Source organism: Cyprinodon variegatus, unplaced genomic scaffold, assembly GCF_000732505.1.
Source record: "Cyprinodon variegatus isolate N-32 unplaced genomic scaffold, C_variegatus-1.0 Scaffold916, whole genome shotgun sequence".
Lineage (NCBI taxonomy): Eukaryota > Metazoa > Chordata > Actinopteri > Cyprinodontiformes > Cyprinodontidae > Cyprinodon > Cyprinodon variegatus.
The window spans coordinates 88,459-107,047 of record NW_015151369.1 but is presented as its reverse complement, the minus strand read 5'-3'; the positions used below and the strand labels follow the sequence as shown (position 1 = coordinate 107,047).

General features: G+C 36.3%; 1 protein-coding gene across 1 annotated transcript; it reads right to left on the bottom strand.

Moving 5' to 3' along the window:
* Positions 1 to 392: 392 nt before the first annotated feature.
* Positions 393 to 14,423, bottom strand: LOC107099890 (T-cell surface glycoprotein CD3 zeta chain-like). The gene is made up of 7 exons (XM_015398181.1): positions 14,239 to 14,423; positions 4,901 to 4,995; positions 3,250 to 3,282; positions 3,104 to 3,127; positions 2,953 to 3,009; positions 2,847 to 2,873; positions 393 to 1,452 (listed from the first exon to the last, which is right to left on the bottom strand). Exons 1-7 carry the CDS (start codon positions 14,300 to 14,302, stop codon positions 1,423 to 1,425), a joined length of 330 nt encoding a protein of 109 aa, XP_015253667.1. The 5' UTR covers positions 14,303 to 14,423; the 3' UTR covers positions 393 to 1,422.
* Positions 14,424 to 18,589: the final 4,166 nt, after the last annotated feature.

The following is an 18,589-nucleotide window of genomic DNA, read 5'->3' as shown; positions in this document are numbered from 1 at the left end:
TATCCCAAAGCAAAAATCCAAATATTTAAACTTTTTGACAAACGCAGATACCAAAGATATCTCTCTCTCTTTGTCTTTCTCTCTCTGTCTATCCTGTGTCTGTGTCGCCCTTCCCGCCCTGCAGCATGTGTATTAAGAGACAAAACCCAGCTCTGGCTTTTAGTCCTTAGCCTCAGTAATTCCAAAGCTTAGATGTATATTTTGGTATATTTCTGAAAAGAGAAAAAAAAAAAAAACTTGCGTGAAAAGCGTCTATTTGTTGTAACCTGTTTTTTTATTTTCTGTCACAGCATGGAACTAATTGCAGAGCTGTCTTACTCTTAGTAGGTTAAAGATATAGTATTTTTGTATGTTTTTTTGGGTGTGTCATGTGTGCGATTATCAGTTTTCCAGCCCAGGCAACCACGGCTTTCAATAAAACAAAACAAAAACAAAAAACAAGAAAAAAAGATGCCAACCATGTACATATTATGTCAGTGTATCTTAAAAACTGCTTTCTGTAAAACATTTCACGTCGGTAGCTTGGGCTGATCTAAAGGAATGTTTTTGTTTTTATTTTCCTCCGTTTCTTACTCTGTAGTTGATCGATTTACTTTCCAGGACTCTAATGTAAAGAGTTTTGGTTTTCACATAAAATACAACACTGAGAGAGGGACACTGCTCTGATATTAATAAAAAAAAAAAAGCATAAGTAAAGGCTTCCAGTCATGGAGGTTTAGAAATGAAAGCTGGTGTAGGAGTTTTAAGTATGTGAATCAGGATACATAGTAGAATTTGATGCATTTGTCTGCTGTATTTTTGTTTTTATACACATACAAAGATAATCTTTTACTGTAAATGTACAGTTCTTTTTTTGTTGTAAACATCATTAAAACTGTTTTCCAAGTGTTTTGACATGTGTTTTGCTGCATACAGTTCATTACCCTTCTAAAGGTACAAATCGCCATAATTCATTTTATTGAAAGTAATTCATATAGTTGCAGAATGATTGCAGGTTAAATAAACAACAAGCCAATAAACAGTTAAAATAGATTTCTGCATTCCATATAAGGAGATGTATATAAAAATATTGCCATTTTAAGCAAACAAATAATTCAGTTATTACTAACTGACCCAAAAAAGGAAAAATTTAGTCTGATTTATGCAGGTCAATGAAACTTGGGTTCTTGTTTCATACAGCCTATGTACATATCTGCTCTTGGCTGCTTTAAAGCCCGTTATGTCTGTTAGACATCCTACCAGCAAATTAAATGGAAAGTGTTAATAGGTTACATTAAAGCAAGGAGAAAAGGAAAGAGTACTTAAAACTTGAAAAGTAAAACTGGCAAGATTCATCCAATAATCTCAGTTGCGGTTCGCTTCACTGTCTCTGGAGATGTTGAGTACATTCCTAAGGAGACCGGGCAGGTTGAAGGGACGGATTTATACGGGTGCTGATCTTTCAGGGTTGCCCTGGTAATGAAGGGAAGAGACAGAGGTAAAGCTTCACATTGAAATGTTCTGCTATGCCATAGCTATAGCAGGGAACAAGTATGGCAATATCAGAAATAGTAGTGCTGAAACCGTACAGTAGGCTTATAGTTATTAGATTAACCCTCTCCAGGCAGATGTTGCAGATTTGCAACAGCTAAAAGCCACTTAGCTAATTATTCCACATCCATATGTTAAGAGCTTTTGTTACTCAGAAGTAGAACAGAAGGACTTAGTTGTGCATTTGCAACAAACAGTTTCTCTCCAGCTCACCAGATAGCACTGCTGACTCACTTTCAACATGGCTGAGTCCTTGGTGTCACTGAAACAGATTTTCTAAGCACCAATTTCATGTAAGTATCACTACCAATTTCCATTATTTTAAAATCAATACTATATAAGATTAATCATGAATGTGTATAGATATGACACATGCCAATTAGTAGATTTTATCTCCTCTGGGTTTTTCACCAGAGGCATCTCGATTTCAATGTTGTGGATTCGCAACGTGTGCCCAAACAGGTACCAATGGATGCTACATGCTTTATCTACTAGTTTGCCTATATTTTGAGCAATAGTTTAACAGAAACGGCCTCCTCAAGAGGTTTTGAGATGTCGGTGGAGAAAAAGTGTGAGAAAAAGTTGTCTCTAATTTGTGAGAGAAAATTTATTTTTCAAATTTTGTTTTAACTTTTTGTTTGTTACATTCAAATAAAGTTAACGTTCATATCAGATTCAGTCTTCAGTGTTAATTTACCACTCTGGGCCACTGTTGCAAATCTGCAACATCCCAGAATTCATTGCATGTGAAGGTGCATCAAAAAAAAGTCTGAATTGTATATTACTACCCCATATGATCTTTTTCTCCAAATATCAGATTTTTCCTGCAACTACAACTTAATTTGAGCCTGAGAGGGTAAATAGATTTCAAAATGCTTCTGATTTTGGGAGTTTAAAATGTTATAAATCTGATGGTAGACCGTGATTTGACATTAAATTGTCACAGTTTACATAACTTTAAAAACAAATCTACACTTTGTGTTTAGCAAGTTTGGGGTTTACTTAAAATAGTGTTTTTTTATTCTTCATGATGCAGGTCAATGTAAAAGGAAGACAATATAATACATCCTGTCAGCATGAAGGTCAGACAAAGCAGCTAGAACATTGGTGATTTAATTCTATGATGTTAAAACAAAATTGTATATCAATAAAGTTTTTTTTCTCAGATTTTTCTGCTGATAAATAATTAATTTGAACAAATTTATTTTAACACTGTTGCTGGTTCGACTTATGCTGAATGGAGTCATAAAAAGGCTGCAAATGTTTTTACTTAATTCAAAATGAGTTTCACATGTCAGATTAGCAGGCTAGTTTACCTTTGGTCGCTTCTTGTCAGTTTTTTTCTGGAAGGACAAAACAACATGATGAAAAAAAGTAGGAAGGTTACAAGTAGAAATGAGTTCAAAGAAGATTTACACTAACCTTTGCTTTTTTTGGATGAATCTGTTGATAAGGATCAGCATCTGGCCTCTCAAGTTCCTAAAACAAAAGGATTAAGCAATAAATAGATGTGAGCAGAGCAGCAAAGTCTGACAAAAAGTGATCATTTGAACAAAGGGGTGAATGCCCTTACCTGATAAATGCCCCCTTTATCCTCCTTATTTTTTTTAGAAAAGAGAATAAAATGCATAGGGAGTTAGGAGACGTATATAGTTTATATGGAAAGCTGATTAGAGAAAATATTGCTTAAAGACATTTTTGTCAAGTTTGGAAACTTACAGACTCAGGTGGAGCAAACTTCATTTTGGAGAACTAAACCAAAAATAAACAAAGATTAAATCAAACATTTTAAGCAAAATAAATAATAACAGGAATACAACAATATTTTGACGAGCCTTTCATTTATATTTATTTCTTTTTAGAGAAGAATTTGACTCTTTGTTTTTGGGGCTTACATATTTTGTCACTAAATACCCTGAGCCAATAATTGCAGGATGAACTTTTGGTTTAATTATATATAAATACCCATCTATATAAATACCCATTTAATAACCTGTGCAATAACCCTGTATAATAATCCTGAGGACTGCTGGAGATAGGCACCAGCACCCCTCGCGACCCCAATTGACAAGCATGTCAGATAATGGATGGATGGATGGATGAATAATCCTAAACTACAGCTGTTATATATACATATATGAGGACGTACTGTATATACTGTATATACCCCCATGCACCTTTTCCTCCTTTTGGCACTTCTTCTTTTCGACTATTGAGCCGACGTAACCAGTAAATTTCAATAAAATAAATAAAGTCAATCAATCAATATCTGTATCAGAGCTGTCCTTCCATGATTAATAAGCAGATACTCCGAGTTGTTCTATCCCTTTGATTTCAGAAAAAGGGGATATCGACACTTAACTAAACTCTGCGTTGAATCATCTTTGAACGTGTGAAAAGCCCTTATCAATGGAACACAGATGAGGAGATTCCCCTTGGGAACAGGTTGACAGCTAAACTCTAAATTTGAAGAAACTTTGATAAAATAACACAGAGATTACATATTTTCTTGCCGTGCAACATAACAGGCAGTAATGAATGAAAAAATGTGTACCAGGCCATGGCTGCCAATATCTCCTACTGAGCAGGGTTGCTTCATGGACTCATTTTTTGTCATTATTTTATTAAAAATTGTGGCATTCTTGCTTTATGAAACAGAAAAATCAGGGTATGCAGTTTACCCCAGAATTTACTGTATTCTAGATTCCCATTTACCCTGCTTTGTGAAATGGGGCCCAGTTCTTTGAAAATTAGCTAAATCTTAGTTAAACTGGATGTCGAATATGTGCAACCATCAGTTCTCAAACCTTACCATAGCTTCTCAGTCTGATTTAACCCTCGAGTGTTGCTATGGGCCTGTTTAAATGCTCTAATTGTATGGTATAACAGTTCAGGTGGGCAGCATTGTCTTGGTAGATTTGCAATTGTACCTTCTTTCACTTTTGTTTTATTTCAGTTGTTAAATTGAATGAATGGTAATCTGAGATATCCAAACCTTCAGATAGTGTTTAGCCTGACTTAACACACCTGCAATTATTCATCTCTGGTCTGCCATCTGTTTTTCCTTCATCTTCGTCATGCTGCTTCTTCACTAAATAATTTCTGAGTCTTTCAGAGGACAGCTGGATCACACTTTTTGGTTTTCATTTGAAAAAAAAAAAGGGTTTTTTTCAAAATTTTTCCAAAACTCCATTAGTTTATCTCATAAAATCTTTAAAAAGAAAAAATCGGAGGGGTTAACATTCTCTAGGAAGGCAATGTTTTTAAAGTTTAGCTACTGATGGATTATATAGTCTATTCTTTTGCAGAGACATTTAATCTATTCTGACCTATAGTTTGTAAAGTATTGTTGACCTGTGCAAGTACTCACTTTTTCTCTGAAGAACAGTGCCGTTACTGCGATACAGTAGACCATCAGGAACGCATCCAAAAAGTAGCAGATTACCGGATCAGTGAAAAAACCATCTGAAAACAGAACAGAAAGATAACAGATGAAGCAGATGTAACTGCTTCATCTATAGCAGAACTAGATTTGTTTCCATTAGGAGCATATACACAGTTGTGGATGGTATATTATCTTTTATTTACACAATTTTTACGATGTTACAACATGATCACAAGCTGCCTGTAGCATGTTTTAAGTAGGGGGATTTTTTCAGGCCCAAATTGAAGTTGGGGAGCCTGTTAAAACTGATGCGGTTTCCTCCACTAATATTTGCAAAAGGGTACAGTAGAGTTCTTTAACCATTTAAAAAATTAACTACAATCAAAATAAATCTATACTTGGTGCACATGCTGATATTTTTGTACATCCCAATTTGCATGCTTTGTCACACAATTGCTGAATGATTTTTTTTTTAGCTGAAGGTATTTCTTTGAGCACGTTTCTGCGGTGATCTTCTCACTTTAAATGGAACTCACATTAATGGGTCAGACATTTTTTTTGGATTCCATGACGGTTAACTTGCAACGTGATGCTGTTTGACCTTAAGTTTATATCTGCTTCTTGTTTCAGTTCATGATTTAGATTTGGCCATCATTTCTAAACTAAACAGCCACCATGTTACACGTTTCTTGCATCTGCAGCCTCTGTTTACAGGAAATAAGCCATTTTCTTCATTGTCTTGCAATCATAGATTTAATTTGCCGATATTGTTTCCTTCAGGTTTTTTTTTACTGAATTTTTCCTAAAGTGAAATATACAAGATTAATCATCAGAACTTTATTTTCCTGAGTCTGCATAAAAAAATCAGATTACAAATGAAATAATCAATACATTTAAACATTAATTTAAACTGTGCTTTTTTTAGAAGCTGGAACAGTGGGGGGAAAAAATCATAAATGGACTCATCTGTTTGTAAAATTGGGTGGTAAAATTGCATTACAGTGAGAGAGATTAGAAAGAACAGGAAATAAGAAACTACATATCCGGAGCTGAAAGCCCTAAATGTCTTCCTGTCAGTGCGATGGGCTGCTTTTGAGGTTATGTTGAGGCTCGTTTATCTCTGTGTGCTGTTGGTAGAGCAGCCTTGAAAGAAAGAGGACAGCCGGGTTAGATTCAGATTGGCTATAACGTCTTTGTCACATCTCCATCTTCTAAGGCTGCTTTAGAGCGGAACAGTTCTTCCATTCATGTGTTATTTTTATACATCTAAAAACCAAGATTTGTCACATTTCTACTTCAATGAACACAATAGGAAGGCTGACCATATAAAGGAGCTGTTGTAGCAGTTTTGATGCTAGCCTTTGGGTCTTATCTAGTTTTTGAAATCTAGACATGCACATTATTAGTGCATGGTAAATTTTTTTTTTTTTTTAACCTGATATCATCAGTACAACACGCAAAGAAGCAGCTTTTATAAAATGTCTAACAGCTCTTTATTTTAATTAGCATAGCTGATGACCAAGAATTGTGAAAGTACAATTTCGGGGGGAAAAATAAGTTTGGTTACATCGTAAACATAATTCTCTGCTCCATGTAACACAAAATTGACTTTAAGATGAAAATGCACAACTTAAAATTATGTTTCACACTTTTTTGTGTATCTTGATCAGAGGTTTACGAGGGTTTATGCAAGCAAAATGTACATTTTTTGACAGAACTTTCTTTAAGCTGCTAAAAGGACCAAATGCTTTTCAGATCGTGATGCAAATCCAACAACACTTTAAATTGTAGGGTCAAAGTCCCTCTTCAAAACCCTGCTGATGATGCTTTTTAGAGTAAAGCTCCACACCGATATTGCTGGTTTAATAATTGACAATTAGGTTTAACTTAAAGGTATAATTACGGTTTTTGCTTATTTTTGAAAAGACCTGCCCTCTCCTATTAAAAAAATGCACAAACCTGCACATGCACAAACCTGTACCTGCTCCTGATAGAGAACGCTTATTGAACGCATGTGAGAGCCTGCAGGAGCCCATTTCTCTTTGTGCACGCACTGTTTAAAAGTTGCTGTTTGCATTGCTCATAGATGCTTACTTTCTAAAAGAAGATTTGCAATTTTTCCACTATGTCAGACTCACCACCGGTAAGTGAAAATGGGGACGAGCACGTAGGACGGCCTTACGTAGACATATCAGTAAAATGATTGACCATCAGGAGGACTGCTTATTTTGATGATCCACCCAGAAAAAGAACATCCTCCACTTTATTTTTAAAATGAATCCATTCAGGCATCACACCGTTTTTACTGCTTTCTTCAGCCAGAGCCTCCAGCTGTACCTGCGTGAACCAGCTTCTATCGCTCTTAATGAGTTCTTGGCTGCACTGATGATCAATGTCCACTATTGTAGCCTTGCTCTTGGCGTTTAGTATAACTTTCAGAGTGGTAAATAAAATAGGCAGACGATCCTGAACTAAAAAGCATTTTAAAGTTTTCTACACCATGTCTTTGCGAGCAGTTGCGCTACTGGACTTCTTCTGACTCATTATCAGGTTACCTTCAGCAGGCGATTATATCTATTACAACTGAAAAAATATGATTGATTTTAATACAAATGTGTTTCTAATGTATTTTTTGAGCTCAACAGACATTTTCCTCTAACCATGTTCTTTTGTAAGATCTGAGGCTATTCAGAACACATCTGCGGCCGAAGCACTGGAACCATGTGTGTAACGATGTGCCTGGTCTGACAAAGTGGGTTCTACTGTTAAGTTGCTGCTATGGTCATCGTACGAGCATGTCCACTGTGAGAGACATGGTCTAAAAAAATATAAATAATCACAATGTATGATTTTTTGTAACTATTTATTTGTGTGATACAGCCGCAAATAAGTATTTGAACACGTGACAAAATCAATGTTAATATTTTTTTTACAGTAGCCTTTGTTTGCAATGCCAGCACCTTGCTATGCTTCTTCCAGAGCCACTCCTTGGTTATCCTGGCTGTGCTTCGGGTCATGTCATGTTGGAAGACACAGCCTCCACCCATCTTCAATGCTCTAACTAATGGGAAGGAGGTTGTTCCCCAAAATATCCCAATACATGCTCCGGTCATCCTCTCCTTTATACAGTGCAGTCGCCCTGTCTCGTGCAGAAAAACACCCCCAGAACATGATGCTGCAACCCCATGTCTCACAGTAGGGATGGTGTTCTTGGGATGGTACTCATCATTCTTCTTCCTCCAAACACGGTTAGTGGAATTATGAACAAAAAGTTCTATTTTGGTCTCATCTGTCTACATGACTTTCTCCCATGACTCCTCATCCAAATGGTGAATGGCAAACTTAAGACAGGCCTTCACATGTGCTGGTTTAAGCAGGGGAACCTTCCATGCCCTGCATGATTTCAAACGGTAACGTCTTAGTGCATTACCAACAGTAACCTTGGAAACAGTGGTCGCACCTCTTTTCACGACATTGACCAGCTCCTCTCATGTAGTTCTGGGCCGATTTCTCACCTTTCTTAAGATCATTGAGACCCCACGAGCTGAGATCTTGCACGGATCCCCAGGTCGAGTGAGACTGACAGTCATGTTTAGCTTCTTCCATTTTCTAATATTTGCTACAACAGTGGACTTTTTTTCACCGAGCTGCTTAGCAATTTCCCCGTAGCTCTATCCAGCCTTGTGGAGGTGTTCAGTTTAGTCTCCAGTGTCTTTGGCAGCTCTTTGAGCTTGGCCATGTTAATAGTTGGATTCTTACTGATTGCATGGGGTGGACAGGTGTCTTTATGCAGCTAACGACCTCAAACAGGTGCATCTAATTTAGGATAATAAATGGAGTGGAGGTGGACATTTTGAATGCAGACTAACAGATCTTTACGGGTCAGAATTGTAGCTCATAGACAGGTGTTCGAATACTTATTTGCAGCTCTATCATACAAATAAATAGTGTAAAAAAAACTTATATAATACAATATATATATATTTTTGATTGTGTCTCTCACAGTGGACATGCACCTATGACGACAATTTCAGACTGCTCCATGATTTATAAGTGGGAGAACTTGCAATATAGCAGGGTGTTCAAATACTTTTTTCCTCACTGTAATTATAAGTAAAAATAAGTTGTTTAAACCAAACTGGTAAAATCGGCATCTGCCCCCTATAACCTACATCTAGCTGTGCAAAGCTCTAACAATAACAATTGCTGTCAGATGTTTGTAAGACCTGTCAGTGAATCGTTTACGTCACTGTGGTTGAATTTTCATCTCTTACTTTGACCACATTGGAAAGTTTTTTTTTTCTTCTGTTTTGTATGAACTGCCAGTTAAACATGACACCAAAGCACCTCAACAGGTTTGAGTTTTGACTTTTTTAGGCAGCTGTTATTCAGAGATGCAGCTTTTGGTGTGCATTAGATAATTGTCCTGCAGGATAGCTAAGGGATTATCCATCTGTGATGGTTGAACATTGTTCCTAAGGGTTATCTGCTAGAGAGTAGAATAACTTTACCAGTTCCCAGGGCAGTAAAAAAGCACAATACCATCCACACTACCACCACTCTAATAATTATGGGTAAATAGACTGGTTTTTAGCCTTGCAGTAGAGATAACATACACTTTTAAGCTGTTTCACGTTTGAGTACTTCCCCCAATCATCCTGGGGATCAAACCACCATGTCAGGTCTAACCTTAACTTAGAAAAGTGAGGCCTGATCCTAGATGATTTGCTGCTGCGCTTTAAGAGTAGTTTTGGTAGACTGAATGCTTGTTCGAAGCTTCATTGCAGTGGAGTGTGTTCCCCATTTGTGGATAATCTTTCTCCCTGTAGATTTTAAAAGCACCAAATGCTTAGAAATTATTCAAACCTACCCCGTAGGGTAACATATTTTGGCTGGATTCTAGTAATTTATCTAAATACTATATTTATCTAAGTAAATCATTCTTTGAACACAGCATTTTGTGCTTGTGTTTTCATTGATTCTAAAATGTTTTTTAATAAACAAAAACACAGAAGAACTGAAATACTTTCTTACAGCTCTGTATTACTCATCCATCGTGTTAAGCACTATTTCAGGATGGCACAGTTATGCCGCATCTTCTTTGTATATGTACCATAGGTTTCACTTACTTTTCAGTAAATTATATTTTTGAAGTTTGTACTATGTTTCCATTACAAAGTCTTGGGTTATTTTAGCAGACAGAAGTCCAGAACAAAATGTTTTTAAATACTTAAGATATGTTTCCACTTCAAAAACTGAACCGTTTCTTTGGGAGTTGATGTCATACCCACAAGAAGTAGTACACATTTGTGAATGAAGATACACATTTTGCTTGAATCTTCTGAAGTATTTTATTATATATTTTATTATTTATTATTTATTATAAGTATTTTTATTCCAGGATATAGTAAAAAAATTAAAATAATAAGTGCTTATGTTGCCAGCTGTAAATTAAGATCATTTGAGAACAAAATACTCTCATATTGGGATATTCAATTTTTTTAATTTGATTATTATGATTATATTCTTTTTTCTTGGTTGTTAAGGAAAAGGCATTTACAAAATGGGTGCTTCGGCCTATTACCTTTCAGATGCGGATTGTAAAAACTTTTTGTAACAGACACATTTTTCTTCATTAAAAGATGTATTTATGTATGGATGTATATAAAATAAAAAGGGAATTCTTCCATTCATATGGCTCCATCCATCTTCCCATCAGTTCTGACCTATCTATGCTAAAGAAAACTATCTCTTCCTCCTATCTGTTATGCCCCAGCAATAGCACACTAGTAAGACCATGACAAGCCAAACTGGTACTATAGTATTACCACCCACTTGGTGCAAGTTCAATGTGCCCTCAACATAGCCTTTGTCTGGGTTCTTCCCTCTGTTTAGGTTTATTTTTAGTTTCTTTGTAATTTTGGTTCTCTGTAGTTGATTTCTGTCAGTTTTGTATTTCTTGAGTTACTTTCTGTCTGTTGCCCCCTTGTGCCTGTTCCCTTTCCCTTGGCTCCCTTTAGTTAGCTCTATTCACACCTGCTCCATATCAGCACATTAGCCCATTCTTTGTTCTACTCCCCATATATACCCTACCTATTCTCGTTGCTGGTTTGTTGTTGATTTGTTGCTTCGTCATCTCTTCGCTCCCCTTGTGTGTTTTTCCATGATGTTTCGTGCTTTTTTGGTTTTCAGTGTTTTTGATTTTTGAAATTTGCCTCAGTTGCCTGTGGGAATCTAATTAAATCAGCAAAAATCATGTCTGTATTTGGGTGCTCAAAAACCTTCCACCCAACCTTGACAGCTTTAGACAAAAATCAAGCGTTGCTATTCTTTTGCTCCACTTCCACAAAGCTGCCAGGTTTGTGGAACACATTTGTAAAAACTGAGCAGCTCAAACAGCCTCTTGGCTGCTTCTCTGCCTAGACCCTTCCACCCAGTTTATGTGGGCAGCTTTGACTCAGTAGGTCTTTAGCGGTCCTGAAATTCCAGGCAAAATGTAATCTCCCTCAAATGTCCATGAACAGGGACAAAGTCTATGATGGTGAGGCCATGCAATTATTGTGACTTTATTACAGCCAACATGTTGCAGCTCCTGTAACTATTGATGGTCCTGATTTCCTCCCTGGATTTTAAATCATGTTACACCTTCCTCATTTTTAGATGATGGATTAAAAATTGAAAGTCTAATCCTGTTTAAAACCATTCAACTTCATGATGCTCTTTGTTACCTTAATTTCTCGAACAACAGACAAAAAAAACTTGACTCTTCTAAAGGTTGTTTATTGCACGTGATTTCACTTAGGGGGATAAGAAAATTGGGTGACATTATTTTTTCAAAGCACTGTATATTCATTTAATCTATACCACTGTAAACACATATTTAAATAGTCAATTTACCCAATAATACGCAGTCATTCTTCATTAACACGAAAGTGTTCAGTCATTGCTTCATCAGACCAGATAATTTTGTATTTTCATGGTCTAAGAGTTTTTCAGGAGCCTTATAGCAAACCCTTTTTCCAAACTTTTTCTATTTTTAAATGAAGGGGGCCACTGTGTAAATTAAGACTTCAAAATGGCTGAAGTGTTTCTGTATCCTTCCCCAGATCCATGCATCAAGAAAATCCTATCCCAGAGGACTACAGATATTTCCTTTGACTTCTCTGTGGCATGTTATACATATGGGTGTGTGTCATGGTTTTGGCGCGGTTGGCTGGCTTGATTACTCCTTTCATTCACCTGTCTACCTCTGCCCTGTTCCTCATCACTCATCAGATCTACCTGTTCCAGTTTCGTATTTAAGCTGTCTGTTTTCCAGCCATCAGTGCCAGATTACTCTTGACCCTTTGGTGTTGAGAGTTCTCTACCGTTAATATAGTGTTCTGATTGTCTGATATGTTTCTGTATTTGGACTTTTGAGCCTGCCTGCCCCTGTCTGATCTGTTTGCCTGGTCTGTCTTTCGACACCTGTCGGACTGTTCTGTGGACTGAACTTGGATCTGCCTCTTGACTTTACCCTGTGGATCATCTTGCCTTCTTTCATCTTCTTGGATCTGATTTCCTGTCAGCTCTGCAGCTTTCAAGGCTTCAGCATCTTGAACTCTCTGCTGCGCCTTGCCAGTCGACTAGCTGGATTCACCCTCATTCTCTGGGCACAGACTGAACTGTCAAACCAGGTCAGTGACTCAAGTGCTCATAATAATCCTCCGTCAGATTATCGTATTAACTAACCTGTGTTCCTGCCTCAAACGCCCTAGCCGCTGCAGCCACTGCCACTGCAGAGTCGATCCGTTGTTGTTTGAATAAACACTTCTTGGGTAATTCACTGTGCGTCTTGCCTGAATTCTGGGTCCTACTTTCTGAGCCATTACACTATGTGCCTTTCCTTGTCCAACTACACAAATTTATACAAGTGGACTCAATTTAAGCCTTAGAAAAAACTTAAGGATGATCAGTGGAAACAATATACACCTCAGATTAATTTAGAGCTTAATTGCACTGGCCGAAGAGAGTTGCATAAATGGGATGTCTTAGTCCTCTATTTGTAATAAATTTGCAATGATCTAAAAAAAAACGTTTTCCACTCAGTGATAATAAGGTATTGCCTTTAAAATTTTGAGGGAACAGATAAATTCAGTACCATCAGAAATAAAGCGGAAATATAACTTAATGTGGCGTGGTGAATGTCGTCCTCATAGACTACTCATATGCGCACAGATGAAAGTATTTATTGCTTTGGCCTTGTGTTTGTCTGTTTTTACGGACAGCTGATGCTTTCTGGTATCAACCCATAAAACCCTGCCAAGAAGACCCATATCTTTAATGGCCTTGCTTCCAAAGCAAAATATTCAACAAATGTTATTTAAAATCATAAAGCCCCTATAAACTGAAGATGATTTACAAAGGACATAAGGTTTGTTTTTTGTTTCTGGTAATATTTCTCTAAGGTGTAAAATAAAATCTTTAAACACTATAAAAAATAAATAATTCAATGAGGCTTGTTACCATACAGTGAAGATTATTTTTCTCTTTTTCCCAGTGAAGCAGTTTAATTTAAAGGTATTTTGAAATTTGCATATTTTTGCTAGATAAAAAATACAATATTTACCAAACTACATAAAGATGACATTTTTGTTTGTTTGGATTAAACTCTTTATAGTTAAATAATGAAAACTTTGATTACAGTAAACTAAACCAGGATATCTTGATTTGAAAGCATACTTTTTTTTCCTTTTTGTCCTAATTTAAATCTTTTAATGTGGAGAAATATAAATTATAACCAGATCAGAAAAAAAATTCTTCCCATGAACCAACAACATCATCTATAACATCTTTAACTGACTTTTGATTTCTAAGAGATTATACTCAAAGTAATGAAATGAAAAATTTTAATTTTGACCAAAATTAATTTTGGATTATCAGAGAAAAGAGCATCTAATAATATTTCTGTGGGTTTTCATTTGTTATCCTGGAATTTGACATCCTTTGTAAAACAAATCTTAAACACACAAAAACAAAAAGACTTTTTGCACAAAAAAAGTAACAAAAAAAAAAAAAAAACATAAATAATTTAATGTTTTAAGTGTTCATTTCTGTTGACCGGATATTTACCACAAAGCTAATGCAGACTACTCAGACTATTGCTGTAGAACCAGCTTGTTTAAAGAAACAATCTTTAAAACAAAATGAAAGTTTAAATTCCATGTAACCTAACTGCCTCAATACAAACTAATGGCTTTATCTAAAAAAAATGGTTCTTTATAATGAAACACAACAAATCAGAACATGGAGTTTAAGAAAATATTTGTAAGTATTTCACTCACCTGAACAACGAACGGGCATAAAAAGAGAGAAGAGCACGACCACCCCTGTTATCAGCGCATCCATGGCTGTTTCTAGACGCCAAACTGATCTTTTTCTCAAGCTGCTATGAGCTGCCTCACAGTGCTCTCTGATCTCTCTGCTGAGAGGAAGTGGCTGGATGACGACCTGCCAGTGGACTCAGACAGCGTGGTTTAGATTATAAAGCTTTGTTGCAACCTTCAACGCCCACTTCACATCACGCCTGCTCTGCGCTGCTCATCTGATCTGCTTCAGTACTTTTAGACTAAATGAAGCCGCCTTGAGGGTCTCAACTGACATCTTTTCTTTTATAATTTGCATTATTTACCAAATTAACAGTGTAAATTGTGTAACAATGTCCTACTGCTGTATTTGGCATATAGTCTCAAACTACTTCTGGACACTTCTGAACAAAAACAAAAACTATTAGGTTGCAAGATGGAGTGAATCACCTCCTCATGTTTTCTCTTTACATAAATTTCAATTATACAAAAAGTTCATCCATGTTAAAGAATAAAATAGTTCTAAAACATAATAGTTGCGTTTAGCTTTGTTTTATAAAGGAAAATAAAAGCTATTACATTGTCGCTCACACAAAGAAAAGAATCGGATTTATTCAATTGAAAGGTAAAAGAGGCAATTACAGTCAACAGTTTGTGTTTCATTTAGTTTTAAAAGGCTTCAACAAAAAAAAAAATTGCCAATGGTCCTGTAAGCATTTAGAAAGCACATAAAAGTAAAAAGGAGACCTGCAAGGAGACAAGAAGCACCCGAATGCAATGCTGCTTTAACATATGTAACTCTAAAGGTCAGTACATATGTTTCCTTTAGTTAAATGTTAGTGGGTCTCTATAGGGGAAAGGGGAAACAGAGATAAGACTTCTGCATCCTTCCAAAGCCTTTCGGAGGCGGAACAGTCTTACTGATTCGTGCACTTGAGGGAAACTGTTGAACAAGCCGCAGGCAGATTAGTGAGCCTGGCTTTGACTGCACAGCATGGAGAATCAACTTAAGTGCCAGTGTTTAACTCGTTCAAAGACTCTTGACTGAGTTTAACTTTAGAACAGAACACACTTCCAAGATTTTACATTATTTATCAAACCCAATAGAAAAAAGAGAAAACAAAATCCAACAATTTAACAAAAAAGGTATTTGTTCTAAGCACAAGCATGATACCACTGAGGACTTCAAATTCATTAGCTGGGATTCATTTGGTTTTTGGACTGAGTGTGAGCAATGTTAAATAAAATATAAATGAACAGAATCTAATCTATATAATCAAATTTATTTAGCAATTTTAGCAACATTACTCTGTAAATCCCTTTCCAAATTACCGTAGTTTGGAGGTGTGTGTGGATGTGTCATTATCAGGTTCAAACACCTAAAATACTGTAAGACAAGGAAAGAAAGGCACAGAGTCAGAATTCTGACGCGAAGAGAGTAGGAAGAGAACGTGCAGTTACAATCTCCAACCCACTCTGCCGGTCTCAGCTTTCTCCTCACAATTTATTAAAGTCAGGGCATTCCCTAGTTACATACCTGAGTGCTGCACTAAAGGAAACAAGATAGACAATTCAATTTGCAGTTTCAGTGAACAGGTCAAAGGTAGAGCATTTAAATATCTTGCGGTCAAATGTTCCGAGAACGGCTGGTTTCGTTAAGCTTGAGCAATACTTCCTGAGAGTTGACCTATACTGCTTGTGCAACACCTGTTTGGGAGCAGTAATATGTCACACATTATACATCATAAGAACAAACATTATATATCTTATACATAATTAATCCAACAGTCATTATCATGTTAAATGTGATTATACTATCTGAATGGCAGAGGAAAGTCAATTAATCAGATAAAATACTCAGGAGTCACAAAGTCTTAAACTAGCCATAAACTGAAATGTTGGAAATTCAAGGTCCCTTTCCAACATGATGAAAATCCAACATAAGATAAACAAGACAAACACATTTGATTGAAGAGGTTTCTGGCCTGATGAAACAAACCTTGAGCAATTTGGTCTCAGTGATGAAAACAATGTTTGTAAAAATCAATTCAGATGTTTCAAATGTAAGAAAGCTGTACTTGTGGTCGAGCATGGTGGTGGTAGCATCATACCTGGGGTCTGTGTCACTCAGAGATGCAAACTTATTTAAGAGCTAGAATATTAATCTTCTGGCGACTCCTTTAGCTGTATGATGTATTCTTATGCAGTCACCATTGAAGGCATTGAAAATGGTATAGAGCGTTGAATACTTTCCCAGATATCGATACTGAGTCTGAACTTTTTGTATTATGAGAGCCTTAAACCAATCATAAAGAATCATCACCATTCATCCAATCATCACTTTATTAACCGTAACCTGTTGGTACCTAGTTGGAGCCTATTTTGCCTTCAGAACTCCCATAATTCTTTGTGGCATACATTCACAAAGTTCTCTAAAACATGTTTCAAATATTTTGCGCGATTCTTATAAAGCAGCAACCCACAATCATTGCAGACACATTGGTAGCTAGCAGGGGGGAAATGGTGCTTTTTTTGGACTTTTGACCTTAAAGTTGGCATTAGTGATCACTGGAGTTTTGTGAAATGGTGCTTTAAGACATTGGCAGTGGGATGGATATGTTTGGGAACAACACAGAATGGCTGTAGTGTTTAAAAAATGTTTATTTGATACTGACTCACTTGACCAGGAATAATCTTTACATTCTTATTGTCTAATTTGGGGTGTGTCTGTGTAAACTGAAGCTTCTTGTTTTTTTGTAAATGTAAATGGTCATGTAAATAGCATGCAGGTGTGTTTTTTCTATTACTGTTTGAAGTGTTGACATTTTTGATGTACGGTGATTAATGTTATGATATTATGAGTTACGTTCCTAGCTGCTTCTTTTCCATCACCTTGAATCGGCCCCCTTTTCCTCCTGACATCAGCAGGGTAGACGTTCATGCAACCATTGGTCCCTGGATTTCTTCTCCTTTCCAGGCTTAATCTCTATAAACCAGACTGATGGCTGTAAGTAAATATCCCAGTAGCTCAGGGGTTGCTGAAATAATTTATCAGAACTTCTCCCTTAAACAGCCATGTTCAAAACCCCTATAATCTAATTTTCATCCTGGTTGTACTACTCATTAAATTTCAGCAAGTCTCACCACATCTAGTTGCTTACATGCAATGTTAACTGCAATGTTTGCTGGTTTCCTACATACAAATAGCTGAAAAAGTATATCTAATAAAACATCAGGAGTCCACAATCATTTGTAGGAAGCTGCTATCCATATTAAGACTTAACACTGACTTACATTCATTTTATTTTTGCATACATATGTCTGACCCCAATATTTAGCCCAACTGTAACTAATGCCTCTATATTTCTAAACATAACCTTAACCTAAAGTTAATTCAAACCATACCTGTAAACTGTCTCAGGATCAGCATTTGATCCCATACAACAGGTTTTTTGAACGTTTTTAATTCCAAGGACCCCCAAACTGATGGTGAGATGGAGCAGGGATGCCCTTATTGTATATACTGTATGAAATTGTGTTATATCAGTCTGGTCCTATAGTCACTCTAATGTAACAAAAGTAATTTCGCCTTGGGATTATTAGAGTATTTCTGATTCCTCGTTGATGGGACAGGTGTTGTGAATGAAAAGGTGCCCAGCTTGAAAGAGCTCCTGTGTGTCGCTGAATGTGTGCATTGATCATGGGCGATTCAAGAAAGGGGCCAGCGGGGGTCAGTACCCCTGTAGATCATGTCCTGGCCCCTGTCCTGAAGACATGATACTTAAAAAAATTCTCATGATGATATGCATTGGATCAGACATGGTTACTGATAGCTCCTATGGATCTATTTAATGTTTTTCCTTTACGAATTCTGTTTTACTAATTATTTAAAAACAATAAGGTGATAGCTTCAAGGGTAGTGAGATAGGATCCCAGTTTTTATTTACTAAATGTTTTTTTCAAAACAAATTGCTCTAATTTTTATGGCTGAAATTATCAGTTTTTCTTGATTTCTAATTCAGATTTTATAGAAAACAGTAATTTTAACTTAAATTAAGTCAAAAATATGTAAAATTCCTAAATTATGAATTTATATTGACCTAATAAGTAATAGAATTTTAATTAAACCTAATAGAATAGAAATTTCACTTCATGCAGATCTCTTAATATATTTCAATCCCTTGCGAAATGTTTCATAACCTGAGCTCAGTCAAATGACCTGAGTCATTGTTACACTGAGTAAATAAAAGTGTTTGCTTTAACAGCAAGAAAATGAGATCAAGTCAAGCCGCCGCCGCTGTTAGCACGTGACTTTCTCGTTGTTTCTTAA